The following is a 21,418-nucleotide window of genomic DNA, read 5'->3' as shown; positions in this document are numbered from 1 at the left end:
CAGAGACTGCTTCGGATCCTCTGTCCCCCTCACTCTCTGTCCTTCCCTCACTGGTTCTCTCTCTCTCAAAATAAATAAACTTAAAAAAAAAAAAAAAAACACATACATACATACAGTGTTCTTAATGTACAGGTGAAACATATAAACAAAATCACACTGGTAAAACAAACCTTTATTTTTTTTCTCAAAAAAGACAGCAATAATTCTTAGGTCTAAATTCCAGCTGTACCATTTATTAGCTGTGCCACTCTTAAGTTATTTATTATTTTTATGCTCTTTTCCTCACTATATTATGATGTATATTATAATAAGACTATAACAAATACCTCATATTATTAAAAAAATATTTTAAGTGTAGTTTTTTAAAAGTTTATTTATTTAGAAAGTGTGTACTCGCATGCCAGTGGGGGAGGGCAGACAGACAGGGAGAGAGAGAATCCCAAGCAGGCTCTGTGCTGATAGCCCAGAGCTTGACACAGGGCTCAATCTCATGAACTACTTGCCAGATCATGACCAGGGCCCAAAATCGAAGAGTCAGACACTTAACTGACTGAGCCACCCAGACACCCTTAACTTCTAGTTTTAATTGCTTCATTTATTTTGCGACCTATTTCTTTCTCCCAAACTAGTCTTCGTGGTTTTACAGAAATTCTGGTAGATAATGTGCTCTTAGTTGAGCTTTTCTATTTTCTTGGTGCTTGTGGAATGACTCCTACTGGTATTAATGACCAGTTAGTCAAAGAGGACCTAGCATCTTATGAAGTAGGGTAAGCAGAGCTGTGAACTTCCATTTTTAGTTGATATGTAAACTTTATTCAAACATTTTAAATGAATTAATGTATACAAAGTATCTGGAATACTGCCAAATACATAAAAAGCCATCCTAACTACCAATATGACAAAGAAACACTAAATGATATCTAAAACATTCTAGCTGACTACATAACAAATTACTAAAGAAAATATCATTACTGTAAAATAGAATACACCTATTTATTATTTTTAATGTTTATTTAATTTTGAAAGAAAGAGAGAGACAGAGCACGAGTGGGGGAGGGGCAGAGAGGGAGACACAGAATCCGAAGCAGGCTCCAGGCTCTGAGCTGTCAGCAGAGCCCAATATGCGGCTCGAACCCATGAAGAGACCATGACCTGAGCTGAAGTCAGCCGCTTAACTGACAGAGTCACCCAGGTGAATACATCCATTTAAATATTCCATTTGGATAGTGTAGTATTATGCTTTACAAAGAAAAATGCCTACTTTCATCCAACATTTCCATCTTGTGGGCATTTCAGGTAATTGCTGCTGATGCCTATTAAAGCGTAGCTGTACTTTTGATAAGATATCACTGACTGGAAGCAGCATGGTTTGGAAAACCAGGGCAAAAAAGCCCTGTGAAATGAGAAAGACTTCGGTTCGAATATAACCTTGGCCCCTTATTGGTTAAATGCTGATATCACATAAGTCTCCCTCAATCTGTTTTCTATTTGGTACAGTTAAAACTGTATTTCTCAGAGGATTTCTGAAAATTAAGTAATAAATGTAAATCACCTAGCACATTAAAAGCATGCAGTAATATTTCTTTATTTTACTCCTGGCTGGGGACTTTCTTTTTGTGATACATTTTGTAATACACATAAAATTTTATATTGGCAAAACAATCCTTACTTTCTTTGTGATTTCTTTCATTGCTTTTATTTTTAAAATTGATTTTGAAAATAGTAGTACCTACACATGATACAAAATAAAAAGGCTGAAAAATGTAGATGATGAAAAAAGGTCTCCTTTCACTCCCTCCCACACCAATCCCACACTGATTATTCCCGGAGATAATCAGTTGTAGGTTTCTTTGGTATATTTTCAGAAATAATTTGTTCATAGACAAGCACACACCTAAGTGATTTCTTCTCCTCACTCCCAAACAAGTAGTATCAGACTATATATGCACTGCTCTGCACCTTGCTGTTTCACTTAATATTACATCTGAAAGCCTATTCTATATCTTAGAGCTGTCTTATTCTCTTAAAGGCTGTAGACGACCTCACTAAATGGACATACATAATTTATCTGTCCCCTTTGATATGCAGGGTATTTCCATTTTTTCTTTTACAATGGTAAAATGTATGCTGTGCATAATCATTTCAGTATACTTGTGACATAACCAGTACACCTGCAGGATAAATTCCTGTTAAGTATCATTGTTGGGGCAAAGGATACACGTACTTGTAACTTTGAAGGAATGCCAAGTGACTCTTTTCTATTAATTTATGGGGCACCTGGGTGGCTCAGTTGACAGTCCGACTTTGGCTCAAGTCATGATCTCACAGTTCGTGAGTTCGAGCCTTGCATCAGACTCTGTGCTGACAGCCTGGAGCCTGCTTCAGATTCTGTGTCTCTCTCTCTCTGTCCCTCCCCCACTCACACTGTCTCTCTGTCTCAAAACCAAATAAACATTAAAAAAAAAAAAAAAAGGTTCTATCAATTTACAATCCCACTAGCATTGTATGTCTGTTTCCCTACTGTTTCAACTTTTTGGTCTCAGTTACTCTGAAAGGTTAAAAATGGTATTTCAGAGTAATTTTAATTTGTATTTCTCTTTTACCACTAAGGCTGACCACTAATCTCCCTCTTTCTTTTTATGAATTATGTTTTACCTTTGCTAATTTTTCTATCACATTACTGGCCTTTTTAAAAAATTGAGGTATAACTGACATGTTAGTATCAGGTGTAGAACATAATGATTTCACATTTGTATACGCCGCAAAATGATCATCACAGTAAATCTGGTTAACATCTGTCACCATAGTTACAAAAATTTTCTTTCTTGTGATAACTTCTAAGATCTCTTAGCAACTTTCAAATATGCAATACAATATTGCTAACTACAGTTTCCGTGCTGTACATTACATCCCCATGACTTTATTTTGTAACTGGAAGTTTGTGCCTTTTCACCCATGCAGCCATTTCACCAACCTCCCACTCTTGACTCCAACAACCACCAATTCATTCTCTGCATCTATGAGCTTAGTTTTTGTTTTTTAATTCCATATATGAGATCATTTGGCATTTGTCTTTCTCTAACTTATTTCACTTAGGATAATTAATGTCCTCAAGGTCCTTCCATGTTGTCACAAAAATGGCAAGATTTCCTTTTTTTTTTTTAACGGTTGAATAATATTCCACTGTATATATATTCCGCTGTGTATACGTTTGCTCTATCTACTCATTCATCAATAGACACTTCAGTTGTTTATTGTAAACAATATCTTGGCTACTGTAAATAATGCTGCAAAGAACATGGGGCTGTTTCTGTTTTTGTCATATAAATATCCAGACATGGAATTGTTGGATCATATAATAGCTCTATTTTTAATTTTTTGATGAATTTCCATACTGTTTTCTGGAGTGGCTGCACCAATTTACATTCCCACCAACAGTGCATCGGGGTTCCCTTTTCTCCACGTCCTCACCAACACTTGTTATTTCTTGTCTTTTTGATTCTAGCCATTCTAGCAGATGTGAGGTGGTATCTTATCGTAATTTTAAGTTGCATTTCCCTGATGAGTGATATTGAGCACCTTTTCATGTGCCTGTAGGCCCATCTGTATGTCTTCTTTGAAAAACTATTCAGATCTTCTGCTCATTTTTAAATTGGATTGTTTGCTTTTTTTTTGCTATCAAGTTGCAGGAGTTCTTTATGTTTTTGGATATGAACCCCTTATCAGATACATCATTTGTAAATACCTTCTCCCGTTCATTATGTTGCCTTTTCATTTTGTTAATGCTTCCCTTTGCTGTGCAGAAGCTTTTTAGTTATTGGCCTTTCTTACCGATGTGCAGGAGTTTGTTATACTTTAAAGAAACTAGTCATTTGTGATACGAATACAGTATTTTTCATGGCTTGTCTGTCTTTAGACTTAGAGTGTTTTACTATGCAAAAATTTTTCTCTCCTTGCTCCCTCTCTCTCCACATCAGTTATAAAATGTATACTGAGTGAAAGGCACTTTGTTAGATGCTGAGGTAGAGGAAGAAAATAGACCAGAAAGAAAAATGAATTACAGTGTCATAGGGAGCTATGAGAGCAGACTGGATTCATACCAACATGAAAGGGTGTGTGTGTGTGTGTGTGTGTGTGTGTGTGTGTGTGTGTGTATCAAGGAAGGCTTCTTGGCAGCAGTAAAATCTGAACTGAGTTTTAAAGAATGAGAAAGGAATCAGATGGAAGAAGCGGACACTGCAGGCCCTGGAAACAGCACATATAGATTTGGGAAGCAATAAGAAGTCCTGTACAAATGGCAACAGATAGTTTTAAATGTAGTCAGGAAGACCTGATCCGACTCCTTTGTCAAAAGGACAGCATTCACTGTAATATAGATTCTTGTTGTTTGGCTTAGTCATTACACTTTATTTTTTGACAAATCGTAAGACTGCAAAGGGCATGATATATTTGGAAGAAGACCTGGGCTAATTAACAATGAGATCATAAAGGAAAAAATTCAAAAACTGCTTTTAGCTTATTTCAGTTTTCTGCTTCCTATATATTAAATGATCATATAAAAAAATGTTTTGGGGCACCAGGGTGGCTCAGTCAGTTAAACATCCGACTCTTGGTTTCAGCTCAGGTCATGATCTCACAGTTTATGAATTCGAGCCCCACACTGGGGTCTGTGCTGACAGTGCAGAGCCTGCTTGGCATTCTCTCTCTTTCTCTCTCTCTCTCTCTCTCTCTCTCTCTCTGTCCCTCCTCTGCTCGCGCGCCCTCTCAAAACAAAGAAATAAAACAATTTTTAAAAACTTATTTTAAATTTCCAAATTAAGCCTCAATTTGGAGGAAATCAATCCAAAGAGGAATTATTTTTGCCAAGTCATATAACTTACTAGTTAGTAGAAGCACAAACTATGAGGCTTTTACACAGAGAACAGTTTATCAACAGAAAAGAAAGACAGCATGGACGCGGGTTAAATCCTGGCTTCGCTGGGTGATTTGGGACAAGTCGTCAAGTCTCTCTATGATCTAGGGCCTTAACTCACAAAATGGGGCTAATAGTATCTTCCTCCTAGGGTTGTTAGAGGTATTCAAGAAGTTCAGAAATGTAAAGCACTTATCTAGTACACAGTAAGCTCTTATCACATGCGCACTATCGTTTTAATGATTCCTTATAGAAGTGATTAATAGCCAGATCACTGTACTTAAGCAATTTTCTATAAATTTATTGATGTAAATAGGTTCATAAACTTTTAATATGCAGGGCGTCTGGATGGCTCAGTAAGTTGAGGGTCCGACTTTGGCTCAGGTCATGATCTCACAGTTCGTGAGTTCGAAACTTGCATTGGGGTCTGTGCTGACAGCTCAGAGCCTGGAGCCTGCTTCAGATTCTGTGTCTCCCCTTTTCTCTGTCCCTTCCCCACTCACGCTCTCTGCCTCTCAAAAATAAAGAAATGTGATAAAAAGAAAATTATAAACTTTTAATATGCTACATAACATGCAACCTCTACTCTGAGTATTACTCTATCTAAATATATTGCTAAGTTTTTTGAGCCTAAGTTGTGAAGACTGCCTAGGATGAAGTTCAGGCTCCACCACTAACTAGCCGTGTAAACTTGGGCAAGTTTCTTAAACTCCCTGTGCCTCCCTCTTCCAAGTGGATTACCTAAAAAGTTATTGTAGATTTAAATAAGTTTATACATTTACAGATTTAGATGAGTAAAAACAGTGTTTAATAGCTCTGATATTTTATTATAACCAAATATTGGGTGTAATGCCCTCAAATTGGTAAAAGTGTACATATCTTTTTTATGTCTTTGATTAAGATTCCAAAATTGCTTTCCTAAAAAGGCTAAACAATTCATGAGAATGCAAGGTTCACCAAATCCTTAACATGTGCTACTATTAAAGATTCCTTTTGCTAATTTGATACAAATATGGCAACCCACTAATGTTTGGCTTGCATTTTTAAAATTACTAGCAGGGCCAATATTTTCCCACTCTATTCTCTAGCCATCTCTTCTTTCATCTGTCTGCCCATGGCTTTTGTCTATTTGTCAATTGAAGTTCAAAAATTTTTTCTACGTTATCGAGTTCAGGGTTTTAAAGCTATGAATCCCTTGCCATATTTTCCACAAATTTATTTTTTTTCGTCCTTCTGAAATGTAGAAGTTAAATATATTTTACAAAGCCAAGTCTGCCTTTCTTTTCATGTAATTTCTTCTAATGTGATTTCTTCTCATACCACAAATTTAGCAAGTCTTCCTTACCAGGACAGAAAGTCACTTCTCTAATTTTTTAAATGACAGGTTGCTTGACTTAAAAAAAAAAAAAAAATTACTACATTTAATTAAACTGGAATTTGTTTTGTAAATGCTACGAGCAATGATCTAAATTAAATTTTCCTTCCAAAAGCTTAACAGTTGTGCCAATATCATTTATGGAATTAGATACTATTAAGAAAATAAACTGAATACAAAACATGTAATTTACTGATAAAAACTTCCCAAGGTTATACAACTCCATACCATAAGCTTTAACACATCAAAGTCCTTTTTATAAAACACGTTATCAGTACTACCTACTATACACACCTGAATTAATATCAGTTTGTTGAAAATACAAAAATGTGGGCACTTGGGTCATTATTTTTTTAGTTTATTTATTTATTTTGAGAGAGAGTGAGTTGGGGAGAGGCAGAGAGACAGGGAGGGAGAGACAGGGAGGGAGAGACAGGGAGGGAGAGACAGAGGGAGAGAGAGAGAATCCCAAGAAGGCTCCATGCTGTCAGTGCAGAGCCCAATGTGGGGCTCGAACCCACGAACTGCGAGACCATGACCTAAGCCCAAATCAAGAGTCAGGCACTCAACTAACTGAGCCACCCAGGTGCCCCTGTGGGCATTTGAATTTTAAAAGAGAAGTTTATTCTTATGAATTGGGCACATTTCCACAGTATAGGAGAAAGATCTATAAGGAAGAGGAAATGACCAATACAAAATAGCATATCAGTAGTGCTTTTTACCTTCTAAAAGTGATCATATACGTATGTTCTATGTTTATAACAAAGTAGTCCAGGTAAATGTTCTTGCAGATGTAAAAAATAAAGCATAAAATTTTTTAAATCAGTGTGATTTAAAATTTTAAGTGACTACCGAGTTGTAAAATTGTAATTGGTATTCAGCTCTTGTAACTCCTAGTCACAGGTTTCATGAAAATACAAACAAAACACCATTACAACCATTAGCAGTTAAACCACAACCCCCCTCTCTCCTGCATTCTCATCCCCCCACTCCCTCTTTTATTGCGTTCACCTCTTGTGGCCTACAATATACTGGCTTATTTCCCCCCTGATATTGCACCCCCTCCCCACCTCTTGATCCCATATCCTGCTTCTGCTACCACTTCCAAGGCTACTACTTCCCTTTATAGCCAAGCTCCAAGACAGTTGCCCCAGCGCTTGTCTCCATCTCCATTTCTCTCATTCTCTTTTGATCCATTTCAGTTGATCTTCTGTCCTTACCATTCTCCTTCCATTGCTCCTCCTAAGGTCATCAAGAACTTCTACTAGCCCGTTTCTCGGCTCTTATCTTACTTGATCTATCAGCATTGGACCACTATCAGTATCAGTTCTAGCAGTATTGGACAGAGCTAATGACTATTTCCTGATACACTGTCTTCACCTGACTTTACATTATATGCACCTTGTTTTTCTCCGTACTCACTGCTATTTCCCAATTTCATTTGCTGGTCATCTCCTTAATCTCTAAATGTTGGTGCCCATGGCTCAGTCCTTAGACCTCTTTTTTTATCTTCACTCACTCCTTTGATGATACTAGTTGGTCTTAAAATTTATAACTCCATCCATATACTAACTTCCAAATGTGTATCTTTAGCTTAGACCTCTCCTTAAATACTAGACTTGTGGGTGCAATTCCCTTACCAGCATTTCCACTTTGATGTCTTACAGGCATCCCACATTCAACATGTCCACAACAGCACTTCTATCTTTCTGCCAAAGCCTGCCCCTCCCAGACTTCCCACCTCTATGAAAAGCAACGATGGTTTTTTTTTGGCTCCTTGGGCCCAAAACCTTAAGAGTTATTCTGTCTGTCTACTTCTCTCACATCTTATTCTTAAAACCATCAAAAAATCCTATTGTATCTATCTTCAAAATAAGTCAAAACCTGACACCCTCTCAGCACTTCCACTGCTATTACTCTGGTACCACCTACCACTCTATCATATCTGGAATACTGGAACAGCCTCCTAACTATTCTCTCTGCCACTATACTTTTTGCTTTATGTGTGTTTTCAACACAGCAGCCAGGGTGATTGATCTTTTAAAATGTTTTATAATGTCACTTCTGTTAAAAACCCACAAACAACTTCACATTTCCTTCTGTTTAATTAATACTGTAAAGTACTTGCGGCTACCCTCAAGTCCCTAAATGACTTGATCCCTTATTAACTTTTCTGGTCTCACCTCCCCCTTCTTGTCTCTTTACTCACTCTACTCCAGTCACACTGGCCTACTCAGATATGCCAGGCATGCTCTTACCTTAGGGTTTTTGCCCTTCTTGCTCCCCTGACACTTAACATTCTTCCCTCAGATAAGAATGGTTCACTTCTGGGACACCTGGGTGGCTCAGTCAGTTAAGTGTCCAACTTCAGCTCAGGTCATGACCTCATGGTTCGTGGGTTGAAGCCCTGTGTAAGCTCTCTGAGCCTGGAGCCTGCTTCGGTTTCTGTGTCTCCCTCTCTCTCTCTGCCCCTCCCCTGCTTGCTCGCTGTCTCTCTCTCAGAAAAAAAAAAAAAAAAAAAAAAAAAATCATTAAAAAAAAAAGAATGGTTCACTTCCTTACTTCTTTAGGTATCTGTTCAAATGCCACAAACTCAGGGAGCATTCTCTGACCTGATATTTAAAACTTCAACTATCTCCTCCTACCAAAGGTGTTCCCTCCCCTAATTTTTATCCATATCACCTAATCACTATCTTACACTTTATTGTTCTATTTATTTAACATCTGCCTTTATTTTACTAGAATGTAAGCTTCGTGAGAGCAAGGATTTTGTCTGGTTTGGATACTGCTCTATCTTCAGAACCGAAGACAATGCCTGGCATATAACTGGGGCTCAATATATACTAGAAGCAAATGAATGGAAGATCAAAGGAACAACTGAATGGTGACATAAATGTTAACACAAGGATGGCAAACAGGTTTCACGTTGAGTGCCAAGTGCAAATGCTTGGCAGTAGCTGCACTAAGCGATGTGTAAGGGATTCTAAGGCCATGTTAGCTTAGAGGGAAAATACAACATGACTGATTATGAGTATGTCATTCTAGTACCTACCACCCCAGCATTAATTCAGATTAATAGGGCTTGATCTCACAAACCATGAGACCATGGCCTGAGCCAAAATCAAGATTTGCAGACTCAACCAACTGAGCTACCCAGGCACCCCATAGCATACTTTACTTTATTACATGGAATAAAATACATATAAATATAAAAAATATGTGTGGAGTGTTTACCAATAAAGCTTCCCATCAACAGCAGGTTATTGGTAGTTAAGTGTTTGGTAAGTGAAAAGTTGTATACAGATTTCTGACCGTTGGGAGGTGGGGATGGGGAGGGTGGTTGGCAACCCTAACCCCGCATTGTTCAAGAGTCAACTCTAATTGTGTTCTGCAAGGTTCTTCACACAGATTTTATTAGCAAAGACTAATAAACAGGAAATGACTGAGTAACAGATTAAGCAAAATTAGTGAAAAGCTATGCTTAAAAGTAATTAGAGAATAAAAGACAGTATTTCAAAGAATGTGAGAGGCTGTTTTTTACCTTTCTGAAAGTAGGCCTACTTTGGAAACAATTTTTTGTTTTGTTTTGTTTTTTGAGAAAGAGAGAGAGTGCACAAGCAGGGGAGGGGGCAGAGGGAGAGACAGGGAGAACCTCAAGCAGGCTCCATACTCAGTGTGGAGCCCGATGCAGGGTTCTATCTCACAACCCAGGAATCATGACCTGAGCTGAAATCAAGAGTCGAATGCTCAACCAACTGAGCTACCCAGGCACCCTTACTCTGAGAACAATTTAAAACATCCTTCTTAGATAGATGCTCTATAGTAATACATTTTTTTTAACTCCTAAAAATTTTACCTTTATATATCATTAGAAAAAAATTTAATACTTACTAATCATAATCTTTTTACCATTATAGAATACATTATTTTTCAGAATAATTATGAACTCATGGCACTTACATTCTGTTTCATGCTTATAGGCTCCTAACGTTAGCTGGCGAGATGTTGTTAATAATTGTTGCATCATTGCTGTTGGGTCTTGAAATATCTAACGGGATAGAATGAAAAAAGACCAATAACTTCAAAGTTCTACAACTTAAAATGCTTTTAAAATTCTCATTATAAAATCCTCTTACCATTTCATCATAGAACTCTGAAACCACTGTCTTTTTTCCCAGCATTGCATTGGTGTCTGACTGAAACAGCTTTAATAAATGATAGAGGGTCACCTGTGAAATAAAAATAGATGTCACACCTGTGCAATGATTTTCATCATCGTGAGACATCATGATTTCTGTAACTGAATTAGAGACTGGAATTAGCTAACATGTCAAATTCAGGATCGTATCTCAACTACAACTTACTGTGTGGCAAATCACTCAAACTCTGTATCTTATTTTCCTATTAGGTATCATTATCCATCCACATCGACTAAACATGAATGCTCTGAAGAGAGTAAGTATGGATGTTACAAAGTGTCTCTACAAAATGACTACATAGAAAAACAATATAAAATACAGCTATAGAAATTAAACTGGAAAATCATTAAGATATGAATTCTTTTATTTACACAGGTAAAACTAGATCAATTTTGACAGCTATTCTGTGAAGATTAAAGTCTACAAATTTACAGGGGGAGGGAAGATTTTATACTTTCAAAATAAATAACCAATACTAAAATGCTCAGTGAATGCAAAATATTTCTTCGGTGATCTATTATTACATAAATAACATAATAAATAAAAGTCAATGATAATTGACTTCTGTAGGAGCAACAGGTCTTCAAAATACCTAAGAACAGGTATAATAGGACATCAAAGGAAAAGCTTTGCAGCATAATGTGTGATTACTTGAACAAAATAAAACCTAGGTAGCAAAACAGCAGAATTGATGTTATAGAAACCAATTCAGAGGCCTCAAAGAATTTTCTAAAAGGTTAGCTAAAATCATTATAAGGAACATGTATGATATACCATACTTAATTTTTTTTTTTTTTCCATTTGAGAGAAAGAGAGCGTGACAGCAGGGGAGAGGAGCAGAAGTGAGGAGGGAGAGATAAAATCTCACGCAGACTCCACACTTAGTGTGGAGTCCAATGCGAGGCTCAGTCCCACGACCCTGGGACAAAATCAAGAGTCAAATTCAACTGACTAAGCCAGCCAGGGGCCCCTATACACCATATTTAAAGCAGATAATTTAACAATTTCTGGAGTAGACAGAAGGGAGAAGAGACTACGTGAGTGGATTAACCAGAACAGAAAAACTCACAACATGAAAACTTAAGGCAGAAAACAGCAGCAGAGGTCAGAGCCAGCACTCCCAGTGGAACCCCAGGGAGGCTCCAAGCCCAAAGTCGGCAGCTATGGAAATCAAGAATGCTGTGTGGTGGCAAGGCCTGTTACCCTTCCCTTCTCCCATCACTCAGAGACAAGAGAGCATATCCTCCTGTGAAACTTACAATTTTTCACCCAATCAAATATGAAGCAAAAATAAAGATATTTTCGGGCAGCAATGGTTCAAAGGTTCATTACTCAGGCATCCTTTCTGAAATAATTCCTCCAGCAAAACAAAAAAAGAAGCCTGGAATGATGAAGAAAAAGAACCATCTGTCATCACATGAGGAGGTGACAGTATTACCTAAAATTGAAAAATCAGGAGCACCTGGGTGGCTCAGTCAGTTACGTGTCCAACTCTTGATTCAGCTCAGGTGGTGATCTCCCAGTTTGTGAGATCGAGCCCTGCATCAGGCTCCGCTGACAACATGGGGCCTACTTGGGATTCTCTCTCCCTCTCTCTGCCCTTCCCCCACTCACCTGCACATGCTCTCTCTCAAAATAAATAAAACAAAAAAATAAAATTGAAAAATCAAACAGATTGAAATATAGGATGCATGGAGTAATTTCTAGAGAACTGAAAAGAATCACTGTGGTTCTTCTTGGGAAGGGGCCAGAGAAGGGAGAAAGAAAAGGTTATGAGTTAAATTGTGACCCTGCCAAAAGATATGCTGAAGTCCTAACCCTTAGTACTAGTAAATGTGACCTTACTTGGAAATAGGGTCTTTGCAGGTGTAATCAAGTTAAGATAGAGTGGTTAGGCTCTAATCCAGTATGACTGGTGTCCTCATAAGAAGAGAAGATACACAGAGACAAGGAGAGATAGGGGCCAGGTGACAATGGAGGCACAGATTAGAGTTATACTGCTAAAACCAAGAAACACCTGGGGCTACCTGGAACTAGAAGAGGTAAGAAAGGATCCTCCTTCTCTTGAGGTTTTGGAGAGAGCATGGCCAACACCTTGATTTTGGACTTCTAGCCTTCAGAACCGTGAGAATAAACATATGCTGTTTTTGGCCACTCAGTTTGTGGTCCTTAAATTTTTTTTTTAAATGTTTTATTTATTTTTGAGACAGAGACAGAGCATGAGTAGGGGAGAGGCAGAGAGAGAGGGAGACACAGAATCCGAAGCAGCCTCCAGGCTCCGAGCTGTCAGCACGGAGACCGATGCAGGGCTCAAACTCACAAACCATGAGATCATGACCTGAGCCGAAGTCGGATGCCCAACTGACTGAGCCGCCCAGGCGCCCCAGTCTGTGGTCCTTTATTATGGCAATCCTAAGAAACTGATACAGGAGACTTGTATTTTTTTAGAGTATTTTTTAAAACCGTGTGCACGTTTTACTTTTATAATTTAAGAGAAATTTAAAACTGCATCATAAAACTGTCCTTCCTTAAATTTATTATTCAGATTCCCAAAAGCATTCATGCAGATATAGGCAACGAAAAACATCAAGATAGATGTCTCTAATTTTGAAGGATGTTTGAAGATTCTTAGAGCAATGGAAATGCCTATACTAGCTATGAAGATAATTCTAGGAATAAAAACCCAATTTTTGCATTCTGCTTCTAGGAATAACCATTCCTTTTATACTGGCTTAATCTATTAATAGGTTATTGGGTAACAGGTATTAGTCACAAGTTACTTAGGTCTTACTTCTATATTTTAAATAAACCTTCATGACTTATTTTAAAGAGCCAACAATTAAAAAAGTATAAAGGCTTCATTGTACTAAAAGAAAATGATGGGCACATAGTTGGCTCAGTCGGTTAAGCATCCGACTTCAGCCTGGGTGACGATCTCACAGTTTGTGAGTTCGAGACCCACGTTGGGCTCTGTGCTGACAGCTCAGAGCCTGGAGCCTGCTTCAGATTCTGTGTCTTCCTCTTTCTCTGTCCTTCCCCCACTCATGCTTGGTCTCTCTCAAAAATAAATAAACATTAGGGGCGCCTGGGTGGCGCAGTCGGTTAAGCGTCCGACTTCAGCCAGGTCACGATCTCGCGGTCCGTGAGTTCGAGCCCCGCGTCAGGCTCTGGGCTGATGGCTCGGAGCCTGGAGCCTGTTTCAGATTCTGTGTCTCCCTCTCTCTCTGCCCCTCCCCCGTTCATGCTCTGTCTCTCTCTGTCCCAAAAATAAATAAAAAACGTTGAAAAAAAAAATTAAAAAAAAAAAAAAATAAATAAACATTAAAAAAAAAAAAAAAAAGATGACAATAGTTTTTGGGTAATAAAATTCAGGCCTATGTAGATCTATATGGAAATTTATTCAGTAAGTTCATCACTACAGAACTTCATAACCACTCTTTCCAAGACTGGACTTTGAATGTTGTCTTATACTGAAGTTATATGATACCATGATTTCTTTCAGAGATGTATTTTCCAATTGAGAGTGGTGGGTGAGACAGTTGAAGAACAGACAAGGCAGCACATTCTCAAAGTAAAAATGAATTCAAAGCAATCTTACAAAGTTAAAAAGAGTTTCTGCTATAGTAGCATTACTGATTTCTTCTCCTCTCTCAATATCTGCTGCATTTCTGTGCTCTATTCTCCCTAATAGACTATTTTCATTAAGGACAAGAACAGTATCTCATCTTTGTATCCGACCCCTAGAACAATATCTTGACAAATAATGGATATTTAATAATTTCTTGCCAAGTAGAATATAATGTCTTTTGAAAGTATTCTATTCTAAGAAGGACAAAAGAATGATAGGAGATCTGGAAACCTTATCACATGGAAAGTATTTAAATAAGCTATAGATGTTATTCAGGAGAAAAGAAAACAAATGTATGAACAGTTATCAGTAAAAAGTTCAAGGAAGCTTACCATAAACTAGAGCTTTATTACATTTAGAACTACCTAGATCTGAATAGGATGTTTCACTTAATGACAAAAGTCAAGAGTCTGTCTACTGGAGACAACAAGCCCAAACAAGACTCTCATTTGAAAGACTGCCTAAAGAAATTCCTATGCAGGAAGAGTATGGCCTATATTATGGGTCCTAAATCTTACTGTGCACCAAGATCACCTGGGTACTGGCCCCCTCTCCAAACCTACTAAATCAGACTTTCCAGGGGATGGGGCCTAGGAGTCCAAATTTTTAACAAACAACTCCAGTATCTCTGGTGCAGTCCATTAGGAACTAATTCTCTGAACTACAGGCCCAGGTCATAGCTCCTTTAGAAGCACATACACTTCTAAAAATGTAATCTGATAATTAAAGTGTAAATGTTTGGTGCTAAAGGAATGCACTGAATCTAACAAGATGAAAATTAACAGTGATGACCTGAAACTAGAGTTAAGCACCAGTCATGCGTATGTGGAATGAGGGAGCCATAACTGAGTTGTGACCCTATAGGTTTACAAACAAAACAAGCTAAGTGGACTTAGTCAAAAAAAAAAAAAAAAAAAAAAAAAAAAAAAAAAAAAAAAAAAAGGGTCATGGAAAGAATGTGAGGTTTGAGTGCATATAACTTGGGTTCAAAAACTAGCTCTGCCACAGTAACTGTGCTTTTGAGCAATATGGCTTGATCTCTGAACTTCAGTATCCTCATCTCTAAAATGACGGTATCACCAACCTCACAAAATTGCTGAGGAATCAAAGTGAAAGCTTTGAGGGACATTTTACATTATCAAGCAACAATGTGATAAGAGGAGATCAAAAGATGAAAAAGTCAGTGGTTATAAATAAAAATTCATGAATAAAATATAAAGTAAAGCTGCTAGTACAGACAGCAACTTGAAAAAACAAAAAGACTATTGCTAGGGCTTTTATTCTTTTTTTTTAACCTTTATTTTTGAGACAGAGAGAGACAGAGCATGAATGGGGGAGGGTCAGAGAGAGAGAGGGAGACACAGAATCTGAAGCAGGCTCCAGGCTCTGAGCTATCAGCACAGAGCCCAACGCGGGGCTCGAACTCACGGAGAGATCATGACCTGAGCCGAAGTCGGACGCTCAACCGACTGAGCCACCCAGGCGCCCCTGCTAGGGCTTTTAACTATAAAATGTGGGTATTCTCATTCTTGACAGCAGTTGGACTCATCTTGTTTATTACTAATAACCAAATAATATTAATGAATTTTAAACTTTTTTTTGTTCTAGTAATCACACAATCCCATGATTTCTTTCTGAGAAATGTTCACATTATATCCCATCTTTCTATACTTGAAAAATTAAAGTTTTGAAAGGCACTTCCCATGAAAAATCTTAACTCAAGGCAAAATATACTATGCGATAAGCTTACATAAAGTGTATCTGAATAAAAATGTCAATATGTAACAAACTATTCAAGTATTGTCACATTTTCACAATTACAAAAATCTATTTTATGGTTGCAAAGATTATCATTACTCACAGGTCTTTCATTAGGATCAATGAAAAATATTTTGATGATTATTTCAAATTCACCCCATCCTGTTTCAGTAATTTCATATGGAGGCTTAGTAACAACTGAAAGGAGAGAAAAAAATAATTATAAAATATTTTTAAATTTGTATATTATGAATAAAAAATCTTTTTAAATGTGTACATTATGAATAAAAAAACTGTACTGTACCTCTTAAAGGATTGCCATAGCTTTCATGTAATTTAAATTGGATTTTCTTCACATATGCTGACATATCCTAAAATACAAAGGAATTAATTAGTTCTGCCATCTATATATATAAAAACTGAGAGAATATGTATGTAGTCATTGAAGGTTTTTTTTTAATAACAGCTTTATCAAGATATTCACATACCACGTAATTCACCCACTTAAAGTAACTATTCAACGGCTTTTAGAATATCCAGAGTTGTACACCCATTCCCATAATCGATTTTAGAATACTTTTATCACGCAAAAAAGAAACCTCATACCCATTAGCACAAACTCCTAAGTCCCTCTTCCTCTCATTCACTGGCAACCACCAATCTATTTCTGTGTCTATGGACTTGCCTCTTCCGGATATTTTATAAAATGGTATCATCCAGTATGTGGCTTTTGGTCTGGCGTCTTTCACTTACCATAACATTTCTAAATTTATTCCATGTGGTAGTAGCATGTATCAGTACTTTATTTCTTTTTGCTGCCTCGTAATATTCCATTGTGTGGATATCCTACATTTTATTCACCCATTCATCGGATGAAAGATATTTGGGTTGTTTCTATTTTTTTTTGGCTATTAAGAATAACACTGCTAAAAACATTCATATGAAAGTTTTTGTGCTTCAAAGGGTTTTAAATGGAGAAATATTTGTTCAATTAACATCTACTGAATACCTACCATGTATTGACTGCATTCCAGACATTAGATTCAGCAGCAAAACAAAATTACCAGCAGCCAGATTATACAGCAGTTTTGCCATTCATCCTTTCTGATGGTCTTTTACCAATTGTTAAAGAATTAAAAAGTATGAACTACTATTCCCGAAACACCTGATTAAATACTAGGCTAACTTAAGATGTGATGATTGGAAGATGTGTTGTGTTTGTAGCATAGTTTTTGTTATCATAACTTAATTTTAGTTACAAAGTTTTGCAAAATTGATTTCTGCTAACAGTTATATGATGACAACTCTCACTTTATTCTTTCAACTTTTTTGGGTTGACATTTCTACAATGGGCCAATTTTATAATCAGAAAGTTACTATAGAATAATATTATAATTTATCTTCAATCAAAAACAAACTATGGCTTCAAAACAGTTATAGGAGAAACAAGTGCCTACCTCATTTCTATACGGTTTGACATACACTGTCCACTGATGGGTGTGCCCATCCTCTTCTCTCTTCTTCCCGAAATATCGAGCGACATTACCATAAACTATTGGTTTAACGATAGTAACCCCCTAAAAGAAAAATAATTTCAACATCAATTAATATTGTATTATTACCCAAATGTACAGAATAAGAGCTGTGAAAACCTATTTTAAGGAATGGCAGGTGATCTAAAAACCTAGAGTTTGCTTATAACGTGGATTTCTCTCAAAAAATCAATTTCAGACAATTATTCTCATTTCATGTTAACAAAGTAACTAACCACCAGATTAATTATAACGTTCCTGCTTTGAAAATGTCTATTTAAGTCATGTCAAGTACTTGGAGAGGTTTTTCTTTGTTTTTGTTTTGAAGAAAGGCGAAAGGCTATTTACAAACTTGAAAGTGAGCCTCAGGAATTAAGACCACCAGTTTTGACTGCCATCACCTGATGGTAATAATGTCCTGATTTGTCAGCTTATAGCAGTGTTTCCCAAAATACAGTACAAATATTAAAGGCAGTTTGGGAGAGGATTTTAGGTAGAATTAGGGCAAACATTGTTCATTTTATTACTTATGTGTTAAGTTCTGAGATGTAAGTACATGTTTCTCGGCACATCTGGTAAGTGTAGAAGTGGTGCGTGTTGACAGATTATCACGGAAAGGAGAAACAAAACATTTCAAGTCAGGAGAAAATACTGAATGATATGAAACTTCACGTGAAACTTGAGACTAGTTGTTCAACAGTAAGAATGTAACTGACTGTGCAAGTGCAAAATACACCACATGTGAAAAGTGCTATGCCAATGTACTCAACAATTACTAAGAAATGAGGAAGAGCAGCGAACAAATGAAAAAAAACTTTCCATTTTGGCTGGTAATTAACAAAAAAATCCAATCCCTACAAGCCTCAAGTTAGTTCAGAAGAAGGCAAGCAATCTGTATGAGAATTTAAATAGTCACAGGAAGTGCTATTGACACTTGTGGCACAGGTTTAAGGCCTGAATAAATGAGCGTAAGGTGAATAGACAATAGATCCTGTAGCTGTTACCGTGTTACTGGAAACTTGCAGATTTCCTCAGTGACGCAGAGGGGGTTCACTTACCAAGAGACTTTCTATATGAATGAAATTTACCTAAATTTGGAAAAGATGCCTACAAGACCACATAACAATCATCAAGAGTGAGAAATAAATCCTTAATTTTAAGACTCTACATGACACTCATTTTTGACAGAAAAGCATTTGAGGACTACAAGCCTCAGCTCCACACCGAGCGCAGAGCCTGCCCCAGGGCTCACACCCACCACGGTGAGATCATGACCTGAGCCGAAATCAAGAGGTGGACGCTCCATCAACTGAGCCGCCCTGGTGCCCCCAAACTTTTTGAACCTTACATGACCACAAGTAGAGAAAGTTTTTTTTAAGTTCTCCAAAAGCCAATGTTTCAAACTTCTGGTAGTACTTTCCTATCAACCCAAAATCTTGTGCAAAAAGCTTGGCTAAATATATATTTATGAAATTTCTGGTACTATGAGTTTTACCTGACCCCCTTCCAATACATTTTGGCAGTTTTTTAAATTTTCCAAGAACTCCTACTTTGCATGTGATATGAAAGCACTGTGTGTAATAGTTGTATGCGCAAACAGTTAAAATTATGTGAAAGCAGTAGGACACAGAAAGGGACTCGAAGAAAAACTAGAGTAACTAGATTGGTGCAAACGTGGGTGATTGGTTTTTTAAAGAAGAATCTCCTTTATGCAATAAACCTGAAATCAGAAGGGGTAAAAACATAGGTGTTCTATCAAGAACCAGTTAGTCCTGCCTTAAAAACTAACGTGCCAGGGGCACCTGGGTGGCTCAGTTGGTTAAGCGTCCGATTTCAGCTCAGGTCATGATCTCGCGGTTCGTGAGTTCGAGCCCCACGTCGGGCTCTGTGCTGACAGCTCGGAGCCTGGAGCCTGCTTTGCATTCTGTGTCTCCCTCTCTCTCTGCCCATGCTCTGTCTCTCTGTCTCTCTCTCAAAAATAAATAAACATTAAAAAAAAAAATGGTTTGGTCTGGTCAGACCTGCAAAAAGAAAAAACAAAAACAAAAAACTAACGTGCCAGGAGATGCAGGAAGTGGGAGGGAAACATTTAAGTGTCAAACTTCACGTTAGGCTCTACAACAATTAAAAAAAAAAAAAAAAGCGAACATTTACTGAATGCTCTCTCCGTGCCAGCCAGTGTTACGTTCTTTGCATGCCTTGATTCATATCTTGGCGGAAGCTGGGGGGGCTCTGTGAACACCACGAACTCTGGAAAGCTGCCTCAACTATCCTACCCTGGGGATAGGGTTCTTCGGCGATCACATGTGCCCAGTGGGGTAAGCCTCCGTAAGGCTGCTGGAGGGACTGCATCAGAGAACCGGGGAAAGCGGTTAGCTACGGTGCTTGGCACGGGAAGCGCGCAATCCAGTATCCGCCACTGTTACTATCGTCACACTCAGGTGGACGGCACCCCGGTTTACCGGTGCCCGGGGCTGGCAGAAGATGACACCAAGCCCTCCAACTGGCTACTTGCCTCGGCAACAATGTCCAGTTGTCCCCAAACCACTACCGGTTGATTTCTGCAGGGAAGGCGGCCAAACGGGAGTCAAAAGAAACACTTATTTTCCCGCGGCAGCTGTGACTCCCCATCTGGAAATCGCGGTTCGAACCCGAGCTGAGAAGAAGGCGCGAGAGGGAAAGCAAACGGGCCCTGCTCACGCTGCGCAAGGAGGAGCCAAGACGGGAGAACCGCTCCCGGAGCGGAGGCGTGGGCCGGGGACTGACCTTCACTCTCCCGCCGGAGTCAGGCCCAAATTCGGCCATTCTCTTGAACATATTGTCCTACAGAAGAAGCCGCCGCCGCCAGGGAAAGAGACCGGGGCCGGCGGGGTAGCCGCTCCCCTCAGAGGCCCCGCTCCTCCCGCGCGGGCTCAGGCGGAAGGTTTCTGGGTAGAGCGAGGGCGAGTCACCGGGGCTCGCGGCGCTGGGGCACAGCAAACTCCTCGCGGCGGGCGGCGTCCCGGAAGGCCGTTTAGCCCCGCGCGGTGTAGCGCCGGGTGGAAGGAGGAGCGGTGGCGGCGCCGTGCGCAGGCGCAACGAGCTCGCGCGCACAGTGCGCACGCGCCGGGCCGCAGCCCTCTTGCTGGGCGTGCGGAGGTGGCGGGAAACCGCTGGAGCCGACCCAGACCACCTGGCTACAGAGTAACCGAGAAGTTGGCTTTTGGAGCCAATACCTTGTCATCGCTGAACAGTTCCGATTCTGAAATCAAGTTCATTAAATCTACTTGCCCACCCCAGCTTTTCGTGGTCTTCATCCAGACCTCCACACTTGAACCGCTCATTTCTTATTTACCTCCTTCTCTCCTCCTTACTTTCTTTTCTACTCACAGTTTAGATTCCAAGGTCCATAACTTGATGGCAAACCTTATCTCAATTGCTCGTAAGTGGCACTGATAACTGCAAAGCTTAGTGCAGCACTAAACTAGTGGTTTCCAATTGAAGTTTTAGATGGTAGCCAGTTCTCTTTCCTTTTTCTCCACTAGTTATTTTAAGCTTTTCCTGAGTCTCAAACCTCCGACTCCAACATCAACCCTCTCACTCTTAGCGGATGACTTTGTATGCGTGTTATTTCACAGAGAAAAAGACCGCCATGCCAGCAGACCCAAACATAAGCTTTGGTTTGCCCAATATCCTTCATCCCTTCTCTTTTGTTCAAGAGGGAATCTTCTTCCAGTTTAAAATCAGTTCTTCAGTCTGTGTTCTTGATCTCATTCTTTTTTGCTTCCTCAAGGATTTTGCCCCATCAGTCATCCTCACCCTGCCCTGTATCTTCAGCCTTTCTTCTACTTTGTCTTTTCCCCATAAGAAAAGGTAAGTTTAAATCTTTCTTATTAAAAGCAATATGGAGGTTCCCCAAAAAGTTAAAAATAGAACTACCGTACATCCAGTAATTGCGCTACTAGGTATTACCCAAAGGAAACAAAATTACTGATTGGAACAGGCACATGCACCATGATGTTTATAGCAGCATTA

General features: G+C 38.7%; 1 protein-coding gene across 4 annotated transcripts in view; it reads right to left on the bottom strand.

The window, feature by feature from the left end:
* YEATS4 (YEATS domain containing 4) overlaps positions 1-20,395 on the bottom strand; it is an 80,874-nt gene extending 60,479 nt beyond the window's left edge. The window contains exons 1-6 of one of the 4 annotated variants that reach the window (XR_006204949.1): positions 20,171-20,395; positions 17,330-17,449; positions 16,177-16,243; positions 15,976-16,070; positions 10,424-10,516; positions 10,248-10,335 (exon numbers count right to left, since the gene is read on the bottom strand). Coding sequence is in view for 3 of the 4 variants with exons in the window: in XM_042947143.1 (XP_042803077.1) it covers positions 10,248-10,335; positions 10,424-10,516; positions 15,976-16,070; positions 16,177-16,243; positions 17,330-17,449; positions 20,171-20,221 (514 nt within the window). In the remaining variant the exon portion in view is untranslated. The remainder of the gene's footprint in view (positions 1-10,247; positions 10,336-10,423; positions 10,517-15,975; positions 16,071-16,176; positions 16,244-17,329; positions 17,450-20,170) is intronic. The other 3 variants (XM_042947143.1, XM_042947144.1, XM_042947141.1) reach the window with 3 other exon arrangements.
* Positions 20,396-21,418: the final 1,023 nt, after the last annotated feature.

Source organism: Panthera leo, chromosome B4, assembly GCF_018350215.1.
Source record: "Panthera leo isolate Ple1 chromosome B4, P.leo_Ple1_pat1.1, whole genome shotgun sequence".
NCBI classification, from domain to species: Eukaryota; Metazoa; Chordata; class Mammalia; order Carnivora; family Felidae; genus Panthera; species Panthera leo.
Note: the sequence above shows the minus strand (reverse complement) of the source record. Positions and strands in the feature narration are given on the sequence as shown.